The following is a 21,291-nucleotide window of genomic DNA, read 5'->3' as shown; positions in this document are numbered from 1 at the left end:
TCGCCGGATTCTGGAAAATCTTGCCAAAATAAGGGAAAAACTCACCAAAATCTGGAAATTTCCGTCGGAATCTGGAAATTTTGGCTGGAAATTCTTAAACATCGGTCGAATCGAGTTTTTCGGGTTTTGGGGGAGGAAAACCGAGACCAACCCGCCGGAATCAGTTTTTTGGAACAAATGACCCTCCGCCAATCGGTGACTTGATCGGGTCGGCTGGTTTCGAATCGGTCGCCGATCAACTCCTCCGGGAGGGTTGGGTCTTGGATGGGTCTGGACAGACCTAGTTTGACATTGCAACAGCAATACTGCCATACTTGCCCTAATGGATATGAGAATCACGACCTGATGAGATTTTAAGGTATACTCCTATATAGTGAGTCTTGTAGTGAGGGTTCTACTAATGATGTTTATTTCCTAGATAGAGAAATGTGAAATGGACTTGTCACTTCATTCTTTTTAGTAAAAAAATCAATAAAACCATATGAAATTATATTTTATTAAATAAAATAAATGGTACAATCTAAAAGAAATATATATATATATATATATACACACACACACACATGAGTTTCAGTTAGCTTAACTAGTAAAATTTCTGATGGTTGAATAACATATCTGAGGTTGAATCCCCGCCTACACCAAAAACCGATTGATGTCTTAGTTTGAGCATAAAGAACTATCATCAGAATTAGATGTTATAGGTTGAAACTCTCAAATACACACACACACACTATTAATAACAGGATTCTTCATTTGGGTTTCAACATTTTGTGTACAAAAATATCCTCACATAAATTCTTAAACTCTCTAAAATACCCCTATCTTATAGCTAAATAATTTTAAATTAAAAAACACAAACCGGTTGAAAAGAGTAATTTACTATTCCTAAATTTGAGACTTTTTCTTTATCTTCTCCATTTAACCTAAAATTTAGGACACTATCACTATCTCATTTTTAAACATGAGTAAAGTTACACCCACAAACTATTTTACAACATTTTTACAAAATGTTGATGTGACCAACCTTTTATTGGTTTTCATTTAGGCCCACCATTAATATCACTTTTTCAATTACCAATAATCACTCACCATATCAGCGGTTTGTAAAATATTTTATATCTCTAGCATTTTTCTTTAAACATTATTCTATGTTGGGCTGTTGGCACATTACCTTACCTCTTCCTTAAAAAAAAAAATACAAATGGTTAATTAGATGCCACTTTTAAACATTGTCAAAGGCCTTGCAGCTGAATTGGCACCTCCCCATGCACAAAGTGCTTGGGATTTAGGGGGGAAAGGATTCAAGCTGCGGGGTTAGCAACATGTTGTAATTATCTTTAAAAAAACAAAAACAAAAAAAAAAGATTTCACTTTTAAACATTATAAATTTATAACATTAAACCAAAAAAAATTAATAAATAAAAAAAGTATTATTGCACGCACAAAGCACGTGTGATGAATCTAGTATATATATAACTCTTTGATTCTCAGTTTCAAACTAATAAAAAAAATTTGCAAAGGAAAAGAACTAATATTTTGTATCTCTAACATTTTTCTTTAAACATTATTTTATGTTGGCACACTACCTTACCTCTTCCTTAAATAAATAAATAAAAAATACAAACGGTTAATTAGATATCACTTATAAACATTATAACATTAAACAAAAAAAACAAATAAATAAATAAATAAGTATTATTGCACGCACAAAGTGCGTGTGATGAATCTAGTATATATATAATTCTTTAATTCTCAGTTTCAAACTAATAAAAAAAATTTGCAAAGGAAAAGAACTAAGTTAAATCCTTCTATCTAAGTTTGAAGAATTCATAACAAGGTAAGTAGGTGTTAAGCACCTTTTTCGCTCAATCCGAAGATTTCTCTTAGCTGGGAATTGATGGCTAATTCTAATTTCATCATTATATCAAACAAAATCATTCATTAACACCACACCGTACATAATATAAACAAGATCAGAAAAATAACACATGAGATTGAATAATGAATTAAAACCTAAAGTCAATAAGAAAAATGTTAGTCCATATGGAATAAATTTTGGATAGGTACAAGCACTGGCGGAATGCAACCATAAACCTTAATTACGGATGATTATCATTAAAACATACATGGGTTCATCCACAAACATCAGGTAAGATTTGAATAATTCTTTTCAACATATCCTAAAACTATCTTGAATCCATTCATCATTTGACATCCGAGAAATTTTCTTATGAGAATTGGATGATTATGCATAACATCACACATGTGAAAATGAACATATCTTAATTCATGTGATCATGATTTCACGATTTATGTCAATTCAATTCTAAGAATCACTTTTTCCCTCAAAAAAAAATAATTCTAAGAATCACTCATGAACTCATTAAATTGCATTTATGTTATAATTATTTGATCCACATGTTGAAACAACAAAGAAAAGTTTAGTTTAGAAGTTCTACAAACATGTACTTCTCCAAATAATGAGTTTGACTATGGATCATATCACTTCAAAGTTCTCTCTTCCCGATCATAGATTTTATCATGGGTCAGGTCTCCATGTTCTCCCATGGATCCATTAGCCTTCTCCCTATCTTGATGCGGAGGAATTATGTGCCATTAAGGCTATTGTAATTATTAAAGACAATAGAGTGACCGTATATGAAATTGCTTAAGAGGAACTAGGGCTTTGACGTCAAAGCTTGATGACTATCAAGGAACCTTTAGTATTGTAAAGTTATGGTTTTTACTTAACATTTATGCTGGCTATACTACATGATAAAAAATGTTGTAATTTCATTAAATTATTTCCTTGCATTTTGTGGAATTTAATTGCAATGGATTTCGTCTTAAGTGGTGAAGATTTGATCAAGACAGTTGAAGGGCACATGCCAAAAGCTAAAAAGTCAATGTATCTCGCGATTTGGCTAACTAGCGAGATACTTTGACTAGCTAGATTTTAAGTATCACTTTCTTACCCTTCACTCATACTATATGTACCCTCATTACCCACAAAATTCTAAGGAGACTATTCAAAAGAAAACCCTAGAGAGGTTTCTACAACACCCACCATTTTAGAGAGAACTACTCATCCTTAAGTGAGAATTCTTTTGTAGTCTCTTCTACTTCCCCTCTCCCATTGTGATACCTTTAGAGGATATTGTACTCAAACACAGCCCACACTCATTCAAAGTGTAGAGAGTGTTTTGGAGCTTAAGAAGTATTAGGTCTTTGCCAAAATAAGCCGATGAGGTTTAGCAATGCAATTGGGCAATATTGCGGGATCTAGGAAGCTAGTGAAGACAAGACTCTGAGAAATCCACTGGTAACTAGAGCTTGGAGGGCTCAAGTGCTTTAGGTAGATTAGGCTAAGAAGATCTTTTTGATTATCCTTGTACTCTAAGTTATTCACTAGTGGATCATTTCGGCTTGGAGGGCCACGGAGAGGTTTTTACGCCGAGTTCTTTAGTTTCCTCTTCGATAACACATCACCATGTTATCTTGCCTTGCATTAATTTGTTCATCCATGCAATTGTTGAATGCTTTGATTAATTAATTTGCTAATCACATATATTCTATATTAAGTGTGTTTAGGTTATAATTAATCAAGCTGCAATTAAAATTGGGGGTCTAAACAAGCTCTAGCATTTAGAATATCAAGCTTTCAGGTATGATAATTTTAGTGATGTATATGGTGATTGAGATGAAGTAATTTCGTTAATGATCACCAAGCTATATGGTATTAAAAGAAAATTTAATAGTTTTTTAGTATTGAAAATGTATTTTCTTAATGGCTAACCGTGGTTTATGGAGGAAAGGATCAACGTTGGTAATAAATATAACCATGATAAAATGACAAAAATGAAAGGCTGCTTTTGTTCCATTTGATGTGTACATTTTTAGACCCCTTAAACACAACCAGATTAACCTAGTTATTTAGCCAAGTGATTAACTTAAGTAAATTATGCAGATCTAGGTTAACACAGATAAATCATATCATTGAAACAGGGCGGAAAATAAATAACACAATAATATGATAACCTAGAAAAACCAAACCGGTAAAAAATTTGGGGAGGATTTAATCTAGCTATCCTCAAGGTAAAACAGATCCACTATGAAAAAATTAAAGTTTACACAATAGTGACTTAGACCACTAACATCCTGTTGCTACCTCGAGTAGAAACTTACTACCACGACCACGTGATAGCTCCGAGTCCACGGACTACTTCTTTCTTGGATTCACAGCAAGTACAAGCACTCTCGCTTGTGTATCTTTAAGCTCTTAATGCAACAACTGAATGATCATCAAGCTCTTGACATAATCTTGAATCTTGATAACCTTAAGTATATGTGAAGGCAAACACCTCTAGATCTCACAAGAGATTCACATACACAGCATAAACAACAACTACAACAACCATACAAACGTGGCTAGGGTTTTCCCTTTTATACCTAGGACAAAACATAAAACTCTACACGTCAAACGAGCTTGGGCTGAGTTGGAAAATTCTACAGAAAAACAATCTGCACGTGTTTCAATCGATCAAGTCTAATTTTCGATCAATCGAACCAAACAGATTTACACAGTAAATCTTGCAGTGCACGCGATTCCAACTTTACACATAAACATACTTTGAGCAACTCTAAAAACAAGACTAAACGTTTTAATCATGGTTTGCCAACATTACAAAATGAAGTTCTAATACATTTGAACCTAAAGTTTTAGAACCCAACAAACTCCCCCTTTGGCACTCCGTGACAAAACACAAACTAAACAAAGTGCTCAAAGTTACAAAAACAACCCATTACAAAACATTGCCCAACAAAAACAAATTCAACCTAACTACTATCTATCAGTTGCAAGTGTAAACAGCAGCATGACTAAATCAACCTATATATTCCTGTTACACTTAACAAACACATAAACGCAAGTGTGGAAAATACAAGTAAACAAAATAAATTCTTGATTTCACATAATCATAAACTACAAGACATATATTATGAATAACCTCATAAATATAAATAAATAAACAATGTAGCACAATGTGAAACAAGAAACAGAAATAAACACATCATAGTATCTCCCCCTACCATAGACAACTCAAATAAAACAAAACACATCATGAGCCAAAAAAAATATAAATACATGATGAAGCACCTAGATACAATCTAAATCTCCCCTATCAAAAAAATCTCCTCTCCATATGTACTCCCCCTTTTTGTGACAAATTGTCAAAGGGCACTCATTCATCATCAAAAGGAGATGGTGGAGGTGACCGCCTAAAACTCCCCAAATCCACTCTCAAAGCCTGAAGCTCGGTATGCATGTCCACCAAAAGCTGACCATAAGCCGCCTGAACGGTCATGACAATGTACAAATCACAAAGAATGCTAGAAACATCCGAAGTGGAAGGTGGAGGAGCAGCAGCAGCAGTCGGATCGACATAATCATTAGCAACCGGATCACCTATAGAAGAAGGGTGAGAAGGAGGAGGTGCACCAGAGGAAGAAACTACTCTAGGATGTTTAGAGCTAGCTCGCATCTGAGCAGCCATCGGCCTAAGAAAGGTGGCACCTATAAGAGCTATAATATGAACGGGCTCAGACACCGAAAACTCATCTAATCCTAGATGCAATAAAATCCGATGAATAAAAAGGGGAAAGAACAGACCATGAGCAATAGAACTACTCCTATGAACCTCAATCAAAGAACGAATGAAAAGATGAAGAAAACTCATAGAAGCGTCCATGACAAGCACATACAAAAATGCACATCTTTCCAAAGGAATAGTGTGCAAGTGAGAGATAGGCCGGATGGAATGGCAAGAAATCCGGAAAAAGAGATAATAAATCTCGGTCAACTTGTGAGAAGTGATCCAAGGATCAGAACCCCACTGGATAGAAGTCCTAGTAAGATATGACATAATGTCATCAAAGGGCGGAGACTCATCGTAAGGATAAACAGGATGCTGGACCAAAGGCACCCCAAGAGCATCAGCCACTACTGAAGGAGTAATGGTGTACTCTTCACCCCGTATGCAACTCCTCACCAGAGTGTTGGAATCATAGGCGTGGACAGAGAGGTTCGAGTACAACTCTCTAATCAAGGCAGCCGAAGGGGGATGTGAAATGTCTAACAAAGGAAGCCAACCCCTATGCTCAAAATTTCTCCGAATCTCACCATCTAGCTCATCTAACACTACCTTCCTCTCAGACCAGACATTGCTATGAATGTTCAGCTTCTCATAGGTTTCTTGGTTTTTCTTACTAAGGAACCTCTCACTATCAAAGGAGGGGACAGAAGAAGAGGAGGATTTCCTATTTGCTCTAGTCTTCCTAGTCATGATGCTAAAGATCATAATGGAAAGACAAAAAAGAGACAAAAGACAAAAACAAGAACCCAAGGGCAAACTTCAAGTTAGAACAGAAATAGTATAGAAACGAACAATCTATATGATGCATGAACAATATCAACACATGATGCATGCTCTAATTCAGTGAGAATAAGTTCAATTGCACTTTAAAATCACAAAATTGGCTTGAGCATAGAGTTATATCATAAACCCCAAATCTTGAAAACCCATTTTAAAAATTTATATTAAAAAAAAAAAAAACTCAACAAATTGACCAACTGATAATTACATAAGATAGTTAATTGAATATAATAATCAAATCAATTAAACAAACAAGCTAATTTCATCAATTAAAGTTCAATTGAACAAAATCCCCAATTCAAGTAGTTTCAAGCCCTAAAAATTCAATTTTTCCAAAATCAACAAATTGATCAAATTAATTCACAAAGATCAGATTTATATCATCCCACAACAAAAACCCATTAATCAATTTAGAAAAAAAAGATTGAAATCACCAAAATCCCCAAATATTCATAGGTTCAAAATTTCCCCAAAATGCATGAAAAATATGCATGAAACATGAAAATAAAAGAAAAAGGAGGGGCAAAAGAGTCTTACCGGCCTTAGAAGACAAAAACCTTGCAAAAAGTTTGAAGGAAAATGACAAAAAATTGCTTTGAATCCTTGACTGATCGAAGAGAGAGAGAAAGAACTTTTTGAAAAAGTTTGAATAGTGACAAACACGTGAAAAGCTTATGTTTTAAAAACCCTCTGAACGATTTTCGATCGATCGAAAAACAGGTTTGATCGATCAAAAATTACATTCGATCGATCCAACATCAATCGAGCCAGACAGATTCAAATCAAAATTTTAATCACAATTTCGATTGGTCAAAAAACACACTCGATCGATCAAAAATCTGAAAAAATCATATTTTTGAAAAACAAAGCATTTTAATGCAGAAACTCCTCAAAGCATAGTATTTTATGAATGAAATGCATGAGTATAAGAAGAAAATTTTTCAAAAACCCTTGAATTTAACCTTCATTATCCAAAAGTAAGATTTTCAATCAAATTTTCCTCAAAAACACTTTAAACACATTTTGCATCAAAATCAAGGTTCTTTCAATCTCGGACGGCCACAACAAGATCACACACAATAACAAGTACCAAGTTTAGCAAAGAGTAACTTGTGAAGTGTGTGAAACTAGCAAAAGTTTGAGATACATGTGAGGTGATAAGTAGATAGTAATGAATCACAATTTCTACAAAATCCATCACATAAATTTAAAAGAGACTATCCCTTAAAGAGTTACATCATATAACTCCCACATCTCATAGAATAAAAGCTTGCAATCATGTAAGTTTCTTGAATTTGCCTCATAATTTACACACCAATTTTATTTGTTTTGAAACTTATTAAAATAACCAAGATAATGTACACATCAATTCTATGTGATTGTGAAGTTATTATAGCTCAATAATATACACACCAATTTTATCATTAATTTGAGGCTACACCTTATGTTCTTTTGGTGTATGTGTGTTACACTTTTTCGAGCACAAAATCATATGATATGCACTAAGGTGTTCATAATTGGCTAGTAAATAGTGGTAAGATGGTTATATATGTCTTTCTCAATAAGTTCAAGTCCAACAATCAAAGGCATGTGAATTCAATATCAAGATCATGTGATCAAAAACTATAAACAATTCCCACACAACATGCACTTCAAAGCTCAAACTAGTAAAGTGCAATAAAGTAAGCACATCCAAGCTAAACAAAGTACATAAGCAAGTTATGCAAAGATGGTTTGGCCAACCTTGATTTCAAAATCCAAGAGAAATGGTGCAAAACACATTTGTTTTTCCCTTTTTTATAATTTTTTTTTTAAAAAAAAAAACCTAGCATGAAATGCATGAATGTTATGCAATGCAAATCCTAAAAAGAAAAAAACAAAAGAAGAATGGTCACAAAGAGTAGAAAGATGAAGCACAGGGACCATATCAGAAAAACTCAATTAGATTAAGCATTTTGCATCCAAAACTTTTTAGATGCAACTCTAGCATTAAAGTTATCATTCTGATTAGAATGATAAGCAACTCCAGGATTGGAATAAAGGTTTAAAACCTTTACCAGTTCACCAGTAAGTATCATAGGATCTTGTGCTTGAGGCACAGATACTTTTGGCTTATTTGCTCGCTTAGCAGCTTGCAACTTGAAATAGTTTGGACGAATGTGCCCAAACTTTTCACAAAAATGACAAATCCATGCAGATCTATCATGCAACTTATCCTTAAGAGGGTTAAGAGTCTTAGGCTTATACTCTTTGAGGTCAACCACAATCTTCCTAGGAGGAGCAACTTCCACTGGTTTGACAATCTCACTTGCGGGGGGCTTAAAAGAAGGAACAAAATCTATGGAATGTGTTTTAGGCACAAAGATGCTTTCTACAAAACCTAAACCAGTTTTGTCTAAGGGAAACTTCTAAACACTCAGCATGTGATCAAGTTTGGAATTAGCAGACCTATTTGTTTGTTCTCTAGCAACAGATAATTCAAGTTCCAAGTTCTTAACTTTATCAAGCAATAGCATATTCTCAGTCTTAACATTATTTAACAATTCATTAGCATCAAACAATTTCAACAGCAAAATTTTCTTATCAAGTTCAAGAGATGCAATTTTCTTTAAGCCTAAATCAACATTCATAGCATCCTTTGCAGCAACCTTGCAAAACTTATTATAGGCTTCTTGTAAATTTGCATCCTTAGAGAGTTCCCCATTAGAAGGATTCTCTTCAACAGCAACACTTTCATCAACTACAGCAGTAACTGTGAAAATAATAAAGTTTTCATTCTCATCACTATCAGACTCATTATCAGAAACTTCATCATCACTAAAGATTACAATTATAGCCTTACCCTTAGACCTCAAGAATGTAGGATATTCTGATTTCACATGACCATACCCTTGACACCCAAAAGATTATTAGCCCATAAAATTACAAGAGGTTTGATCTACTTTTTCTTTAGTTTTTTCAGTATTATTCACCTTAATGGGATTATCTCTTCTAAAATTTCTAGGTTCAGCATCATTTTTACCTCTTATCCTTCTGTTATTGTTCCTAAGAAAGTTTCTAAAGTTCCTGGCAAGATAAGCTATATCTGTAGTAGAGAGCTTGTCATCAAATCCATTCCCTTCAACATCATCAACTGACTTAAGAGCCATTGATTTGGATTTGTTTGTCTTGGGTAGGTCTAACTCATAGGACTGAAGAGATCCTACAAGTTCATCAACAGTGATGAAGTCAACATCCTTACTTTCAGTAATGGCAGTCACTTTGGGTAAGTCCTCAGTCAAAGATTTAAGTATCTTCCTAACAATCTTAGGTTGATCATAGGTTTCACCCAAATTATAAGCAGAGTTAACAATATCATTCAGTTTAGCATAGAATTCATTAAAAGATTCATCATCAGACATTCTAATACTTTCAAATCTAGAAGTTAACTGCTGCAACTTATTAATTTTGACAGCCTTTGTGCCTTCATGCACAGTTTGGAGAATATTCTAAGCGGTATAAGCAACCTCAACATTTGAGATTCTCTTAAATTCTTCTATAGAAACAGCATTAAAAATAGCATTCATGGCTTTATTATTAAAAGCGGCTGCTTCTTTCTGAGAAGTTTGCCACTCACGAACTGGAGTAGTGGGCTTATCCCATTCGTACTCAACGGAATTCCAGACTCTCTCATCAATGGATTTCAAGAATACTTTCATCCTTACTTTCCAGTAGGCATAGTTGTTACCATCAAAATGAGGTGGGATCACAAGAGAATGATCGTGTTCCATGACAACAGGGGTCAAGGATCAACTCTTAGATCAAAGGATCTAAACACTAGAGCTAACCCGCTCTGATACCACTTGTACGTTTTTAGACCCCTTAAACACAACCAAATTAACCTAGTTATTTAGCCAAGTGATTAACTTAGGTAAATTATGCAGATCTAGGTTAACACAGATAAATCATATCATTGAAACAGTGCAGAAAATAAATAACACAACGATATGATAACCCAGAAAAACCGAATCGGTAAAAAACCTGGGGAGGATTTAACATAGCTATCCTCAAGGTAAAACAAATCAACTATGAAAGAATTGAAGTTTACACAATAGCGACTTAGACCACTAACATCCTATTACTACCTCGAGTAGGAAACTTACTACCACGACCATGTGACAACTCCGAGTCCACGGACTACTTCTTTCTTGGATTCAGAGCAAGTACAAGCATTCCCGCTTGTGTATCTTTAAGCTCTTAATGCAGCAACTGAATGATCATCAAGCTCTTGACATAGTCTTGATTCTTGATAACTCTAAGTATATGTGAAAGCAAACACCTCTAGATCTTATAAGAGATTCACATACACAGCATATACAACAACTGCAACAACCATAAAAACGTGGCTAGGGTTTTCCCTTTTATACCTAGGGCAAAACATAAAACCTTACACATCAAACGGGCTTGGGATGAGTTGAAAAATTCTACAGAAAGATAATCTGTAAGAGTTTCGATCGATCGAGTCTAATTTTCGATCGATCTAGCCAGGCAGATTTACACAATAAATCCTGCAGTGCACTCAATTTCAACTTTACACATAAACATACTTTGAGCAAGTCTAAAAACAAGACTAAACGTTTTAATCATGATTTGCCAACATTATAAAATGAAGTTCTAATACATTTGAACCTAAAGTCTTAGAACCCAACATAATGAAAATATTTTTCAATAAAATATATTCATCAATTTTAGGTGTTTGGTACCACTAAAACTGTGGTCAAGCAAAAAATATTTTCAAGTTGACCATAAAAGTTTGAGCATTTTGGCTTAAAATGAGTTACACTTCTATTTTTAGTCAAAATATTTGATGTCTCATTTACTTGAAGTAGTAGATCGAGTAAGGACTCACTCTATTCGATCGTGAGCCATCATGTTACCACTTTCCACAGTCATCCTCAATTGCAATGGAAATCAACCATTATTTCCTCTCTCTCTCTCTCTCTCTCTCTCTCTCTCTCATGGTGTTTTACAACCACCATCACCCCCAATCTTGACCTCTATTTCACATTGCAATGACGACAACCGTCAAAATCAACTTCTGTTTCTCTTCCACAATCACGCCTAATTAATCTATGTTTCACGGCCACCACCACCACCCCAATCTCGACCTCCATTTTGCTACCACCGCTATCCTTGACTAATTTGTGTTTTGCGACTACCACCACCCCCAGATTATCTATTAAAGAGATCTATAAATCTCTCTCTGTCATTGTTTAGTTTGTTAAAGTTTGCTAAGATCTACAAATTTCTATGATATATTTTTGTTATGTTTTGTACTTAATGAATATTGAATTCTATACTTAAGTATGTATAATTTTGTTTTAGAGACAAACGTATAAAAACTGGGACAATATTTTACTTCAAACTAGTTTTGAGAGAAGTCCTTCAAATTCTTTTTATATTTTTTTATAAGATGTGAATTTGAAAATCTAATCATTGGATTGCATGTTCTTTAATTATGCTCTTAACACCAATGTCAAATTTCGTTCAAATTAAATGTTATTTACTATTCGATCGATTAACTTATCTTGTATGCATAATTTATACCACAAAAACTTGAAATTTAAATATTTGATTAGTGACATAGCTTTTTTTTAATGGAATGATATAATTACTGATCTTTAATCTTCTCGAAATTTTGCAAGTATGAAGAATATAATAAGAACATGTACTAATGGTTAGATTTTCAAAATTCATATCCAATAAAAATAAGTATGAGGAATTTAAATGGTTTCTCTCCAAACTAGTTTAGGGAAAAACTTTTTCCTAAAAGTTGCAAACAAATAGTTGAAAATAAAGTTTTAGGCTTTTTAGTTTTTACACCCTGAAGTTTCACAATTTGAATTTTATCCCCTAAAGTTTGGGGGTGTTTGGATTTTACACCATAAGGTTTTATAATTTGGATTTTTCCTCCTAAATTTTAGGGGTGTTTGAATTTTATTTCCTAAAATTTGAGGATTTTTGAATTTTACACCCTAAAGTTTTAGAATTTAGGGTGTAAAATTTAAACACTCCTAAACTTTAGGACGGTAATATCCAAATTCTGAAAAATATAAAATCCAAACACCCCCAAACTTTAATTTTAAAACTTAAAAATGTAAAATCAAAACGCCTTCAAATTTTGAAACTTAAAAATGTAAAATCAAAACGCATTCAACTTTTAGAGGTGTAATTTGTAATTTACCCAAAAAAATTTAAACCAGAAAAAAAAATCTTTATTTTTTTTTTGATAAATTGAGTCAAAACAAATGTATGAGAAATTTAAGAACGAAATTGACAATTGACCCTGAATATTTTCCAATATAAAAAATAATAATAATGAAAAACAAATAGTACCAAGATTATAAGCCGTCTGATCAAACCAAAAAATAAATAATAATAATGGGTTCATAAATTTTTTTTTTTTTTTTTTTGGGAAAAAATTAATTCCTAAAGTTAATCATTTGAAAATCCGACGGTCCAAATACGTCTTCGCCAAACATTCTCCTCTCAACCGTCCAGGGAAACACAGCTTGAGACCCCACCGTTTTGATTTGATATCAACGTTCTCTCTCTCTCTCTCTCTCTCTCTCTCTCTCTCTGTTTGTGAAAGTGTTTGCGTAAGCAATGGAGCAAAAATTTAGCTGACGCTCTATTTTCTCGAGAAAACTGAGAAGTCTCTTTGAAAAGACAAGAAAAGGTTTATCTGATATTCTCTTTTATTCAATTCTGGTAAAGATTTTTTTTTTTTTTTGGGTTCTATTTTTACCTTGAAATTTATGATGATTTCTTTTCTTTTCTTTTTAATTTAGATATGTGTTTGTGAGGTTTAAGTTCTGTCTGGATTTGATTGGTTTAAGATGGTCAAATGTTTGTGGTTTTTGATGATTTATATGTATATGGAAAATTTGGTTTGTGGGTTTTGTTTCTGAACTTGATATTGGTACTTGATTCTGTGAATTTGGGTTTGGTTTGGATTTTTATTTAGTGGGTCTCTGTGCTTTGAGACTTTTCCGTGCTTGTTATGTTGTTTGTTGAGCAAGGATTAAGATTTTGGTGAAAATGTGATGTTGTTGTACAGTATATAAGTTCCAATTTTTGAATTCTGCAAAATTATTTCATTTTAGAAGGATAGTAGTCATGTTTTTTCATGGATTTAATCTTTATATTTATGTACTTAATTGTTTATAATTTTTTTTTTTTTTTAAGAAAAATAAGGCTAAGAATTTGGTGTAATTTTTTAAATATTTATCAATTGATATGTTTTTAACCTGTCTGCTTTTACCTCATCATGTAATCTTGCTATCATTTGACCATCTACATTGCTATCATTTGATCATATAAGAGTTAATACTTGATTTTTATCGTAGTGATGTTCACAAAGATATTTAGAAAGTATATACTATGAATGTTTAAATGTCAAAAATGTCACATGAATCATGTAAGTGCCAGTTTTATCTTATTATACCATTGGTCAGCTTTTTGGCAAGTTGGTGTTGCACATTTTACTAATTATGGGATGTTGCATTTCGGATTTGATAATATATCCGAAATTGGGTTCTGTAACATTAAAGTAAAGAAATTTATTCTAGTTCTGATTCTGTGGCAGCTTGCATATGAATCTTAATGAAAATTGAATATTTTTGGATATTTAGTGCCAAGTGCTGCGGGGATCTTGTTGCAAATTCACCATATTAGACAAGTTTTTTGTTCATAAGGAGAATTTGGGAAAAAGTGCAAAAAGTCGGAAATTTCATTACCACGGATCTATGCATTCTCGCCTTAGAAGTCCATTGGCTGACTTAGATGGATGATCTTTCTCTTGAAACAAATAGCAACGCTCGAACTGACCAATACCCTTTGCTTATGGAGCGGATAGAAAGCGATAACAATCATGAGCACATACTTGATATATCTAGAAATGATGATGCTTCATCAAGTTCTTCTCGTGATGATCATTCAGTTAGAATGGATTCAAATCAGCATGAAGATCGACCATCGAGTAGCACACAACCCAGCTCTTATCAAACTTTTTTGTCTTCATCAAATAGATTAAACTCTAGGAACTCCTCATTGAGGGGAAGAGGTGATGGCTATGGTCGTCGCCGTAGGAGCCCATTGAATTCTGGGCTATGGATCTCTGTTGAGCTAATTGTCACTGTGAGTCAAATTATAGCATCTATTGTTGTTTTGTCATTGTCAAGAAATGAGACTCCGCAGACCCCATTGTTTGCATGGGTTGTGGGTTATGCATCTGGTTGTGTTGCAACACTTCCTATTCTTTACTGGCGTTATCGTAACCGCAACCAGGGAACCGAGCAAGATTCTTCTCAATCACGTCAAGGTTCTTCTCTAAACAATCCTACTGAACCTACATCCTATACTGCTATCTCTGTTGCTCAATCTTCAGAAGAGGAAAATCTTCAGACCTCAGAATCTCTCTCAAGGAACAATCAAACTGGAACCTTTAGTACACGGTATTTTTGCATTTGACTTTGTTCATTCACTAATCAAATCTCTGGTTATGCCTTTTATTTTGAAATTAGATATTAATGTTCTATCTATCACTTGCTGTTGTTTAGTTTGTGTTGTGATTTATTGTCCCTAAGGATTCATTGTAGTCATACTGATGCTGCTTCCCTGTCACATTCTTGGCAACAAAAGAATATGAATACATTTTAGTTACTGAAGTTGAGGTTTATCATGGCAATGTATGGTCCCCACAAAGTTCAATCCTATATCCACAAGACCTCAATCTCTTTTAATCCGTTAAATAATTTTCCCTGTTAGTTATTGGTTGGTAATGGATGCAATAGATTGATTCAATGAACATACTGGAAAGTTAATGGTTTTAACATGTTAAATTTATCTTTTATTGAATTTTAAAACGTTCTTTTTCTTTTTCTTTTTTGAAAGAGATTGAACTTTGTTCAGTGGAATGTTTTATCTGTATATTGACTAATTCTGCTGGCATTATTGAGTAGTATTAAACCAAATTTACAATTATGCTGAGCTTGCCAAATTTTTCTAGACTCTAGACTATTACATTAAGCGGCAGTTGGATGTATGCTTTAAACTTTCTATCCTTCTTCCTTAGCCATTAGCACTAGAAAATAAGCATACACCAAGCATGTGTATAAAACAGTGATGTTGTTGACAGCAGATGGTGTAGTAAGGCAATTGTGACATTGGTGTTAGAGATGTTACTGGAGTGATGGTCATGTGATATCATCTCAGAGCTCATGAATTGGTGGTTGGTAGTGGTTATAAGAATTGAGGCGGTGATAGCAGTGGTGATTGCAATCATTACAGTATGCTTGAAATAGATCAAATTCCAATTACATATCATACAACAGAATTGTTTATGCACTAGAATAATAGACTTGCTTTTGGTATTTTTATTATTGGGAGTCCATATATCATCCTATTAACCAGGGTGGTTTGGGGATTAAAAGGCTTGTGGTGTTCAACCAAGCCTTATTAGGTAGATGGTTGTGGCAGTTTGGGGTGGAAACAGATTCTCTTTGGGGGCAAGTACTTGGGACAAAATATGGTGTGTCAAGGAGGGGCTGGTGCACAACCACAGTGGGGGGGACTTATGGTGTTAGTTTGTGGAGATACATAAGCAAGGGTTGGTTTTCGGAGAACATTTCTTCGGAAGTGGGAACAGGTCAAAGTATCCAGTTTTGGCTTGATAATTGGAGGGGTGATGGGTCTTTTTCAGAAAGATTCCCGGATCTTTTTGAAATTGCCAAACATAGAGATGTTCTTGTAGCTGAATTTTTGGGGAGTCAAATGGGGCTAATCAATGGAATCCCACATTCATTTGCTCACTTCATGATAGGGAATATGAGACTATGGATTTATTCTTGTTGGAGGTATATTCAGTCAAGGTTAATCCTTTACAGGAGAATAGACTATTTGGATTCCATCTAAGGATCGAGGCTTTACAGTGTGCTCTTCCTATCAGATTTTGAGAAGAGGAGGGGTGACTCTTTTCCTTGGAGGGAGGTGTGGCGGGTGAGAGACCCTCCTCGGGTTTGTTTCTTTGTTTGGTCCACCGTGAAAGGGAAGATTTTAATTACTGATAATATGCGGAAAGGGGTTTTGTCATTCTGGATTGGTATATTATTTGCAAATCTGACGGGGAGGGCATTGATAATTTATTTTTGCATTGTGTGGTTGCGGGTGAGCTTTGGGATATCATTTCTCTCTCTTGGGCCTCAGTTGGGTAATGCCTAAGTGGGTTCCAGAATTGCTTACTTCCTGGTCTGGTCTGCGTGGTAAGAAGACTTGTTCTACAATTTGGGGTGCGATTCCCACATGTCTATTATGGAATATTTGGAGGGAAAGGAATTCTCACGTTATATGATGGGATGGAAAGTTCAATTATTCATCTTAAATCTCCAATTTTGGGCTCAGTTTCAGAGTGGCAGCAGGTGTATTGCTCTGATTCTGGGTCCGGCATACACTTTATGGCTTTTTGGGACTGTTTTTCTGTAGCTTGATGCTTCATGCCATCTGTGTTTTGATGTACCTTTTCTCTTCTTTTTTTGCTTTTGAGTATCCTTAGTACACTCCCTGTGTATTTTGGCCTCAACCTTTTTCTTATTTATTTCAATAAAGTTCTTTTCTTACTGATAAAACTAAAGAATTAGCAGTAATATTTCTGGTGCTTTGGTAATACATAAAGAAACATAGATACAGTTTTATCAAGTATCAAGTGACCAATGGGAGTAAGATCTTCCATTTTTGTCCCTTGGAAGCTTCTAAAATAAGTATTCATGTATGACCTGTATTTGCGTATATTTTGTATTGACAATCAATTGCAGTCACTCAAAATGTGTTTCAAGAGAAATGATGAACTCTGTGGTACAGTTTGAATGTCTTATGAAAATAAATTATTCCTTAATGGGCTACTCTGTAGCATTCAAAATTGAATAAAATTTATTTTTCCGTAATAATACTAGTTTCTTAAATAAGTCAAATTTGGCTTAGAATCTGCTTTGGGCTTGTAATCCTTTCGGAGAGGAGAATAAGCCAATTGTGGTGCCTTTATGATTATTGAATGAACTAGTCAATATTTAACTTGTCAGTATTGTGTCCTTTGTGTAAACCCTTCATTCTTCTTGGATTATAGTGGCAAAGCTGGCTTTCTTAAGTGTAATTGTTGCTGCACATGGAAAAAGCTAATATCAGGAGCACTCTTTAAAATGTAAAAGTAGTCTGAAGAGCAAAATCAGAAACTTGTGTAAATTAATGGAGTTTATTGTGATGTGTACAACCAAGCAGACACTAATCCAAAGTTTACTGTAAAAAATTTGGAGCTCCTCCCAACTGTTTTCATGCTCAATAGATGGTGCCAATGACTGATGGATTTGTTTATTCATTTTCAGACTCAATGGATTAGTTGACCATTTCAAGATGGCCTTAGATTGCTTCTTTGCGGTCTGGTTTGTTGTTGGCAATGTGTGGATATTTGGAGGTCACTCTTCACCCTCTGATGCACCCAAGTTGTATAGGTACCAGTTAATAACATACTAGTGATTTGTTTGCCTACGGTTTTCCTTTACCCAAGATACCTAATTGTTTGTTGCCTTCCCTGCAGGTTATGTATAGTGTTTCTTACCTTCAGCTGTATTGGATATGCCATGCCTTTCATACTATGTGCAACAATTTGTTGCTGCTTGCCTTGCATAATTTCTGTTTTGGGCCTTCGTGAGGATCTTTCTCAGGCTAGAGGAGCGACCACAGAATCTATCAATGCTCTGCCAACCTACAAGTTCAAGTTGAAGAAAAATGGAAACGTTGAGGATGAGGAAATCAATGGAGTGAGTGAAGGTGGGCTTTTGGCTGCAGGAACAGAAAAGGAACGTTCCATATCAGGAGAAGATGCGGTGAGTTTGATACTAAGTTCTTGTGTCATCTTATTCATGGTCTTCAAACTGAGCTCACGGCTAACTGAATTTGGATTGACAGAAGCTGCTACAATCAGATTGGGCGAAACTTTGGAGAATTCTGCCAAATTTTCCTTAAAACATCTAGAAATTTGAGCTCCTTTTGTGCAACTAGTTGAATTTGCATATCAGTTACCTCTCTTTAGCCTTAGTTGCTGAATATGCTTGTCATGTGTATTAACTTTATACATAAGTTCCTATTCAAATGGGACAATGGTATTGATTCTGTAGTTGTGCCCCATAACTCACAAAATTATCTAGAGTACTTCGTATTTGAACCCACACAAAAAGAAAAAAAGAAAAAGAGGGGGCATGGGAATAAGATAAAATATTAACGGGCTACTGGAGAGGTATGGGTTATGTAATTAGTAATTACTATCAATTTGTTATAGTTCAGTTAGCCTACATGCATTTTTTTTAGTCCTTGTCCCCCCACCTAAAAAGAAAATTGTCTCTGTTACCTGTTGCCTACTGCATCTACTATGCTTACCTTCTGTGTCAACCTGGTGCAGGTTTGTTGTATCTGCCTGGCAAAATATGTAGACGATGATGAACTGAGGGAGCTGCCCTGCTTTCATGTCTTTCACGTGGATTGTGTTGACAAATGGTTGAAGATCAATGCATTATGTCCCCTTTGTAAAAGTGAGGTCAGCGAGTGCAACGTCACCTCATCTTTAGAGAGAGACACCAGTCAGCACTAGAGTGAAGAAGACACTACACAGGTCAGCCATTGGTGTGACCTATCCGGTGAGTTCTGTGTTATAACACCTTGAGTCTCATACCCTTATTGTTGTTGCCAACATGGAGTCACATCACATGCAAAACCTCTAGCAAATTCCATTTGTTTTGAAGAATGATGCATTTGTGATTTGCTTGCAGCTGAGACCAATGTCCCAGCAAGGGTGGTTTGGCCCTAGCATCATGTAAGGCATGTACATGCTTATATTTATAATACTGAGGACTTGAAAAGAGTGCAAATTTACCTTATCCTGCGCTCTATCATCTGTGAAATGTTGCTTTGTAAAAAATGACAAAACTTTCCTATTATCTGCCCCTTCACTGGTACAGCCCATCTTGTACCCCATTGCTTGAAGGTGTTCAATGAGTAATGTATATATGATATATAGTTCATCGTTGCAATCCTGTGGGTTTTTAACTTTCAACCTTGAAGGGCTTGGCTCCTCGTCACTTTGTAAGGTGATCCGATCATAAATACCTTTTGTATTTATCACGTCATTACTAAATGGAAAATATCAAAATCTACAGTAAAACACTTCTAAAATGTCAGAATTAATCATTTCACTTAGGCTGCGTTTGTTTCACCATAAAATATTTTTTTGAGCGGGCTGAAATTGTTTTCGGTAATACAAATGTATCACTACACTAATATTGTTTTTTCTATTTATATTAGCCACTATATCATACAATTTTCAAATTTGGAAAAACACATGCACACATATGTATGATCAAATCAATACATTACTCATATTGTCTTTCTATTTTGTCTAGAAAATAAAACATTAAATATTAAATTTTTTTTGAAGGAAATTATTGAATTTTTTTTTTTTATATACATCAATAGTTGGGGATGGGGGATTTAAAACTCAAGGAGATACCAACCATCAAGAGCTCCAAGAATTTTGGCGAAAATTATTAAATATTGGAGGGAACGAATAAGGAGTTACACTGCATATAATGAGAAATAAGACTAGTTGAATTAATTGAAGACTACCAGCAAATGGTAATTTTCGGGCAGAACAAGAGTTAATTCTACTTGAGATCTTGTCTGTCGCTTGTAGTCCCTGCTTGGAAGCTTCCCAGATATCAATGGTAAGTCTAAATATTTAACAATTTGTCCTTCAACAAACTCTAATACATGTGAGACTTGAGCTTTTATCTCTACTTGAACCCCTCCAAAGAAGATTCCACTCTTACTGCAACTGGCTCATAAATCTGATAGAGCCTTGAATTCTTCCACAACACCCTGAACAAATCATCATAAAAGCTTAGTCAATATTAGCAAAAGCCATCAAATTATCAGTAAAAGCACAGGTGAGTAAATTTTAGCTTGGCGGAACTTAAAACCATGCTCCTTCGTAGCTCCATTGCAAAAACAAAGAGATAGGGTGACGAAGGATCACCTTACACCTCAAGCCTTTGCAGTTTCTAAAATGGCCTACAGGATTACCATTAAATGAAACAGAATACTTGAATTAATGCATAGTTCCACTTAATGCAAGAGCTTAACAAGGATACCACATGCTGCCAAACATCTAATTATGAATCTCCAATCTACCAAGTCATATGTTTTCATTAGATCAACTTAGCCACCTCTTTATATATGGTAATCTAATACAACTTCCTAAGCCAATAGTATATCCTCAGTTATACTTCTCAAATTTGTTTTGAGGATCATCACATCAACAAGAGAGCATTAACCTATTGGTAAGGATCTTAGTGATAAATGTTACAATAGGATAGTCTAAAATCACCCATTTTAGAGAGATTTGACACTTTTGAGCCAAGAGTGACAATCGTAAAATTCACCTTATTTAACAATCTACCTAAGGTGCTGCGCTATTCCAAGATTCCCCGAGACATCATCCTGCACTACTCCAAGATTCCCCAAAAAATGAGCTAAATACATGGAAGGGCTTTATCTTCTTCCATAGGAAACATTGTCTTTCTTTTATCTCCTCCACTATCACCACACCTTAAAGCTAGGCATTTTTTTGCTTAAGGAATGCGTGACTTTTTACTGTCCACCACTTTATAGAATGTCCACATCAATATGAGCAGGGAGACTCATAAGCTAATAGAACCCAATTATCAATTCCTTCAGCTAATTCTGACCTTCAACTTTTCTTGGTCATCAAACATGGTCC

At 34.7% G+C, this 21,291-nt stretch overlaps 1 protein-coding gene across 4 annotated transcripts; it reads left to right on the top strand.

Annotated features, from left to right (window-relative positions):
• The first annotated feature begins 13,008 nt into the window (after positions 1 to 13,008).
• LOC142636584 (E3 ubiquitin-protein ligase At1g63170) lies at positions 13,009 to 19,546 on the top strand. 4 transcript variants are annotated; one of them, XM_075810849.1, is made up of 6 exons: positions 13,009 to 13,149; positions 14,105 to 14,926; positions 17,846 to 17,971; positions 18,058 to 18,346; positions 18,919 to 19,153; positions 19,286 to 19,546. In XM_075810849.1, exons 2-5 carry the CDS (start codon positions 14,256 to 14,258, stop codon positions 19,105 to 19,107), a joined length of 1,275 nt encoding a protein of 424 aa, XP_075666964.1. In that variant the 5' UTR covers positions 13,009 to 13,149; positions 14,105 to 14,255; the 3' UTR covers positions 19,108 to 19,153; positions 19,286 to 19,546. The 4 variants fall into 4 exon arrangements, with proteins under 4 accessions (XP_075666964.1, XP_075666963.1, XP_075666961.1 ...); XM_075810848.1 differs by having other exon boundaries at positions 18,919 to 19,546; XM_075810846.1 differs by having other exon boundaries at positions 13,015 to 13,149; positions 14,059 to 14,926; positions 18,919 to 19,546.
• Positions 19,547 to 21,291: the final 1,745 nt, after the last annotated feature.

The sequence above is a fragment of the Castanea sativa genome, chromosome 5 (assembly GCF_040712315.1).
Source record: "Castanea sativa cultivar Marrone di Chiusa Pesio chromosome 5, ASM4071231v1".
Taxonomy (NCBI): Eukaryota; Viridiplantae; Streptophyta; class Magnoliopsida; order Fagales; family Fagaceae; genus Castanea; species Castanea sativa.
Note: the sequence above shows the minus strand (reverse complement) of the source record. Positions and strands in the feature narration are given on the sequence as shown.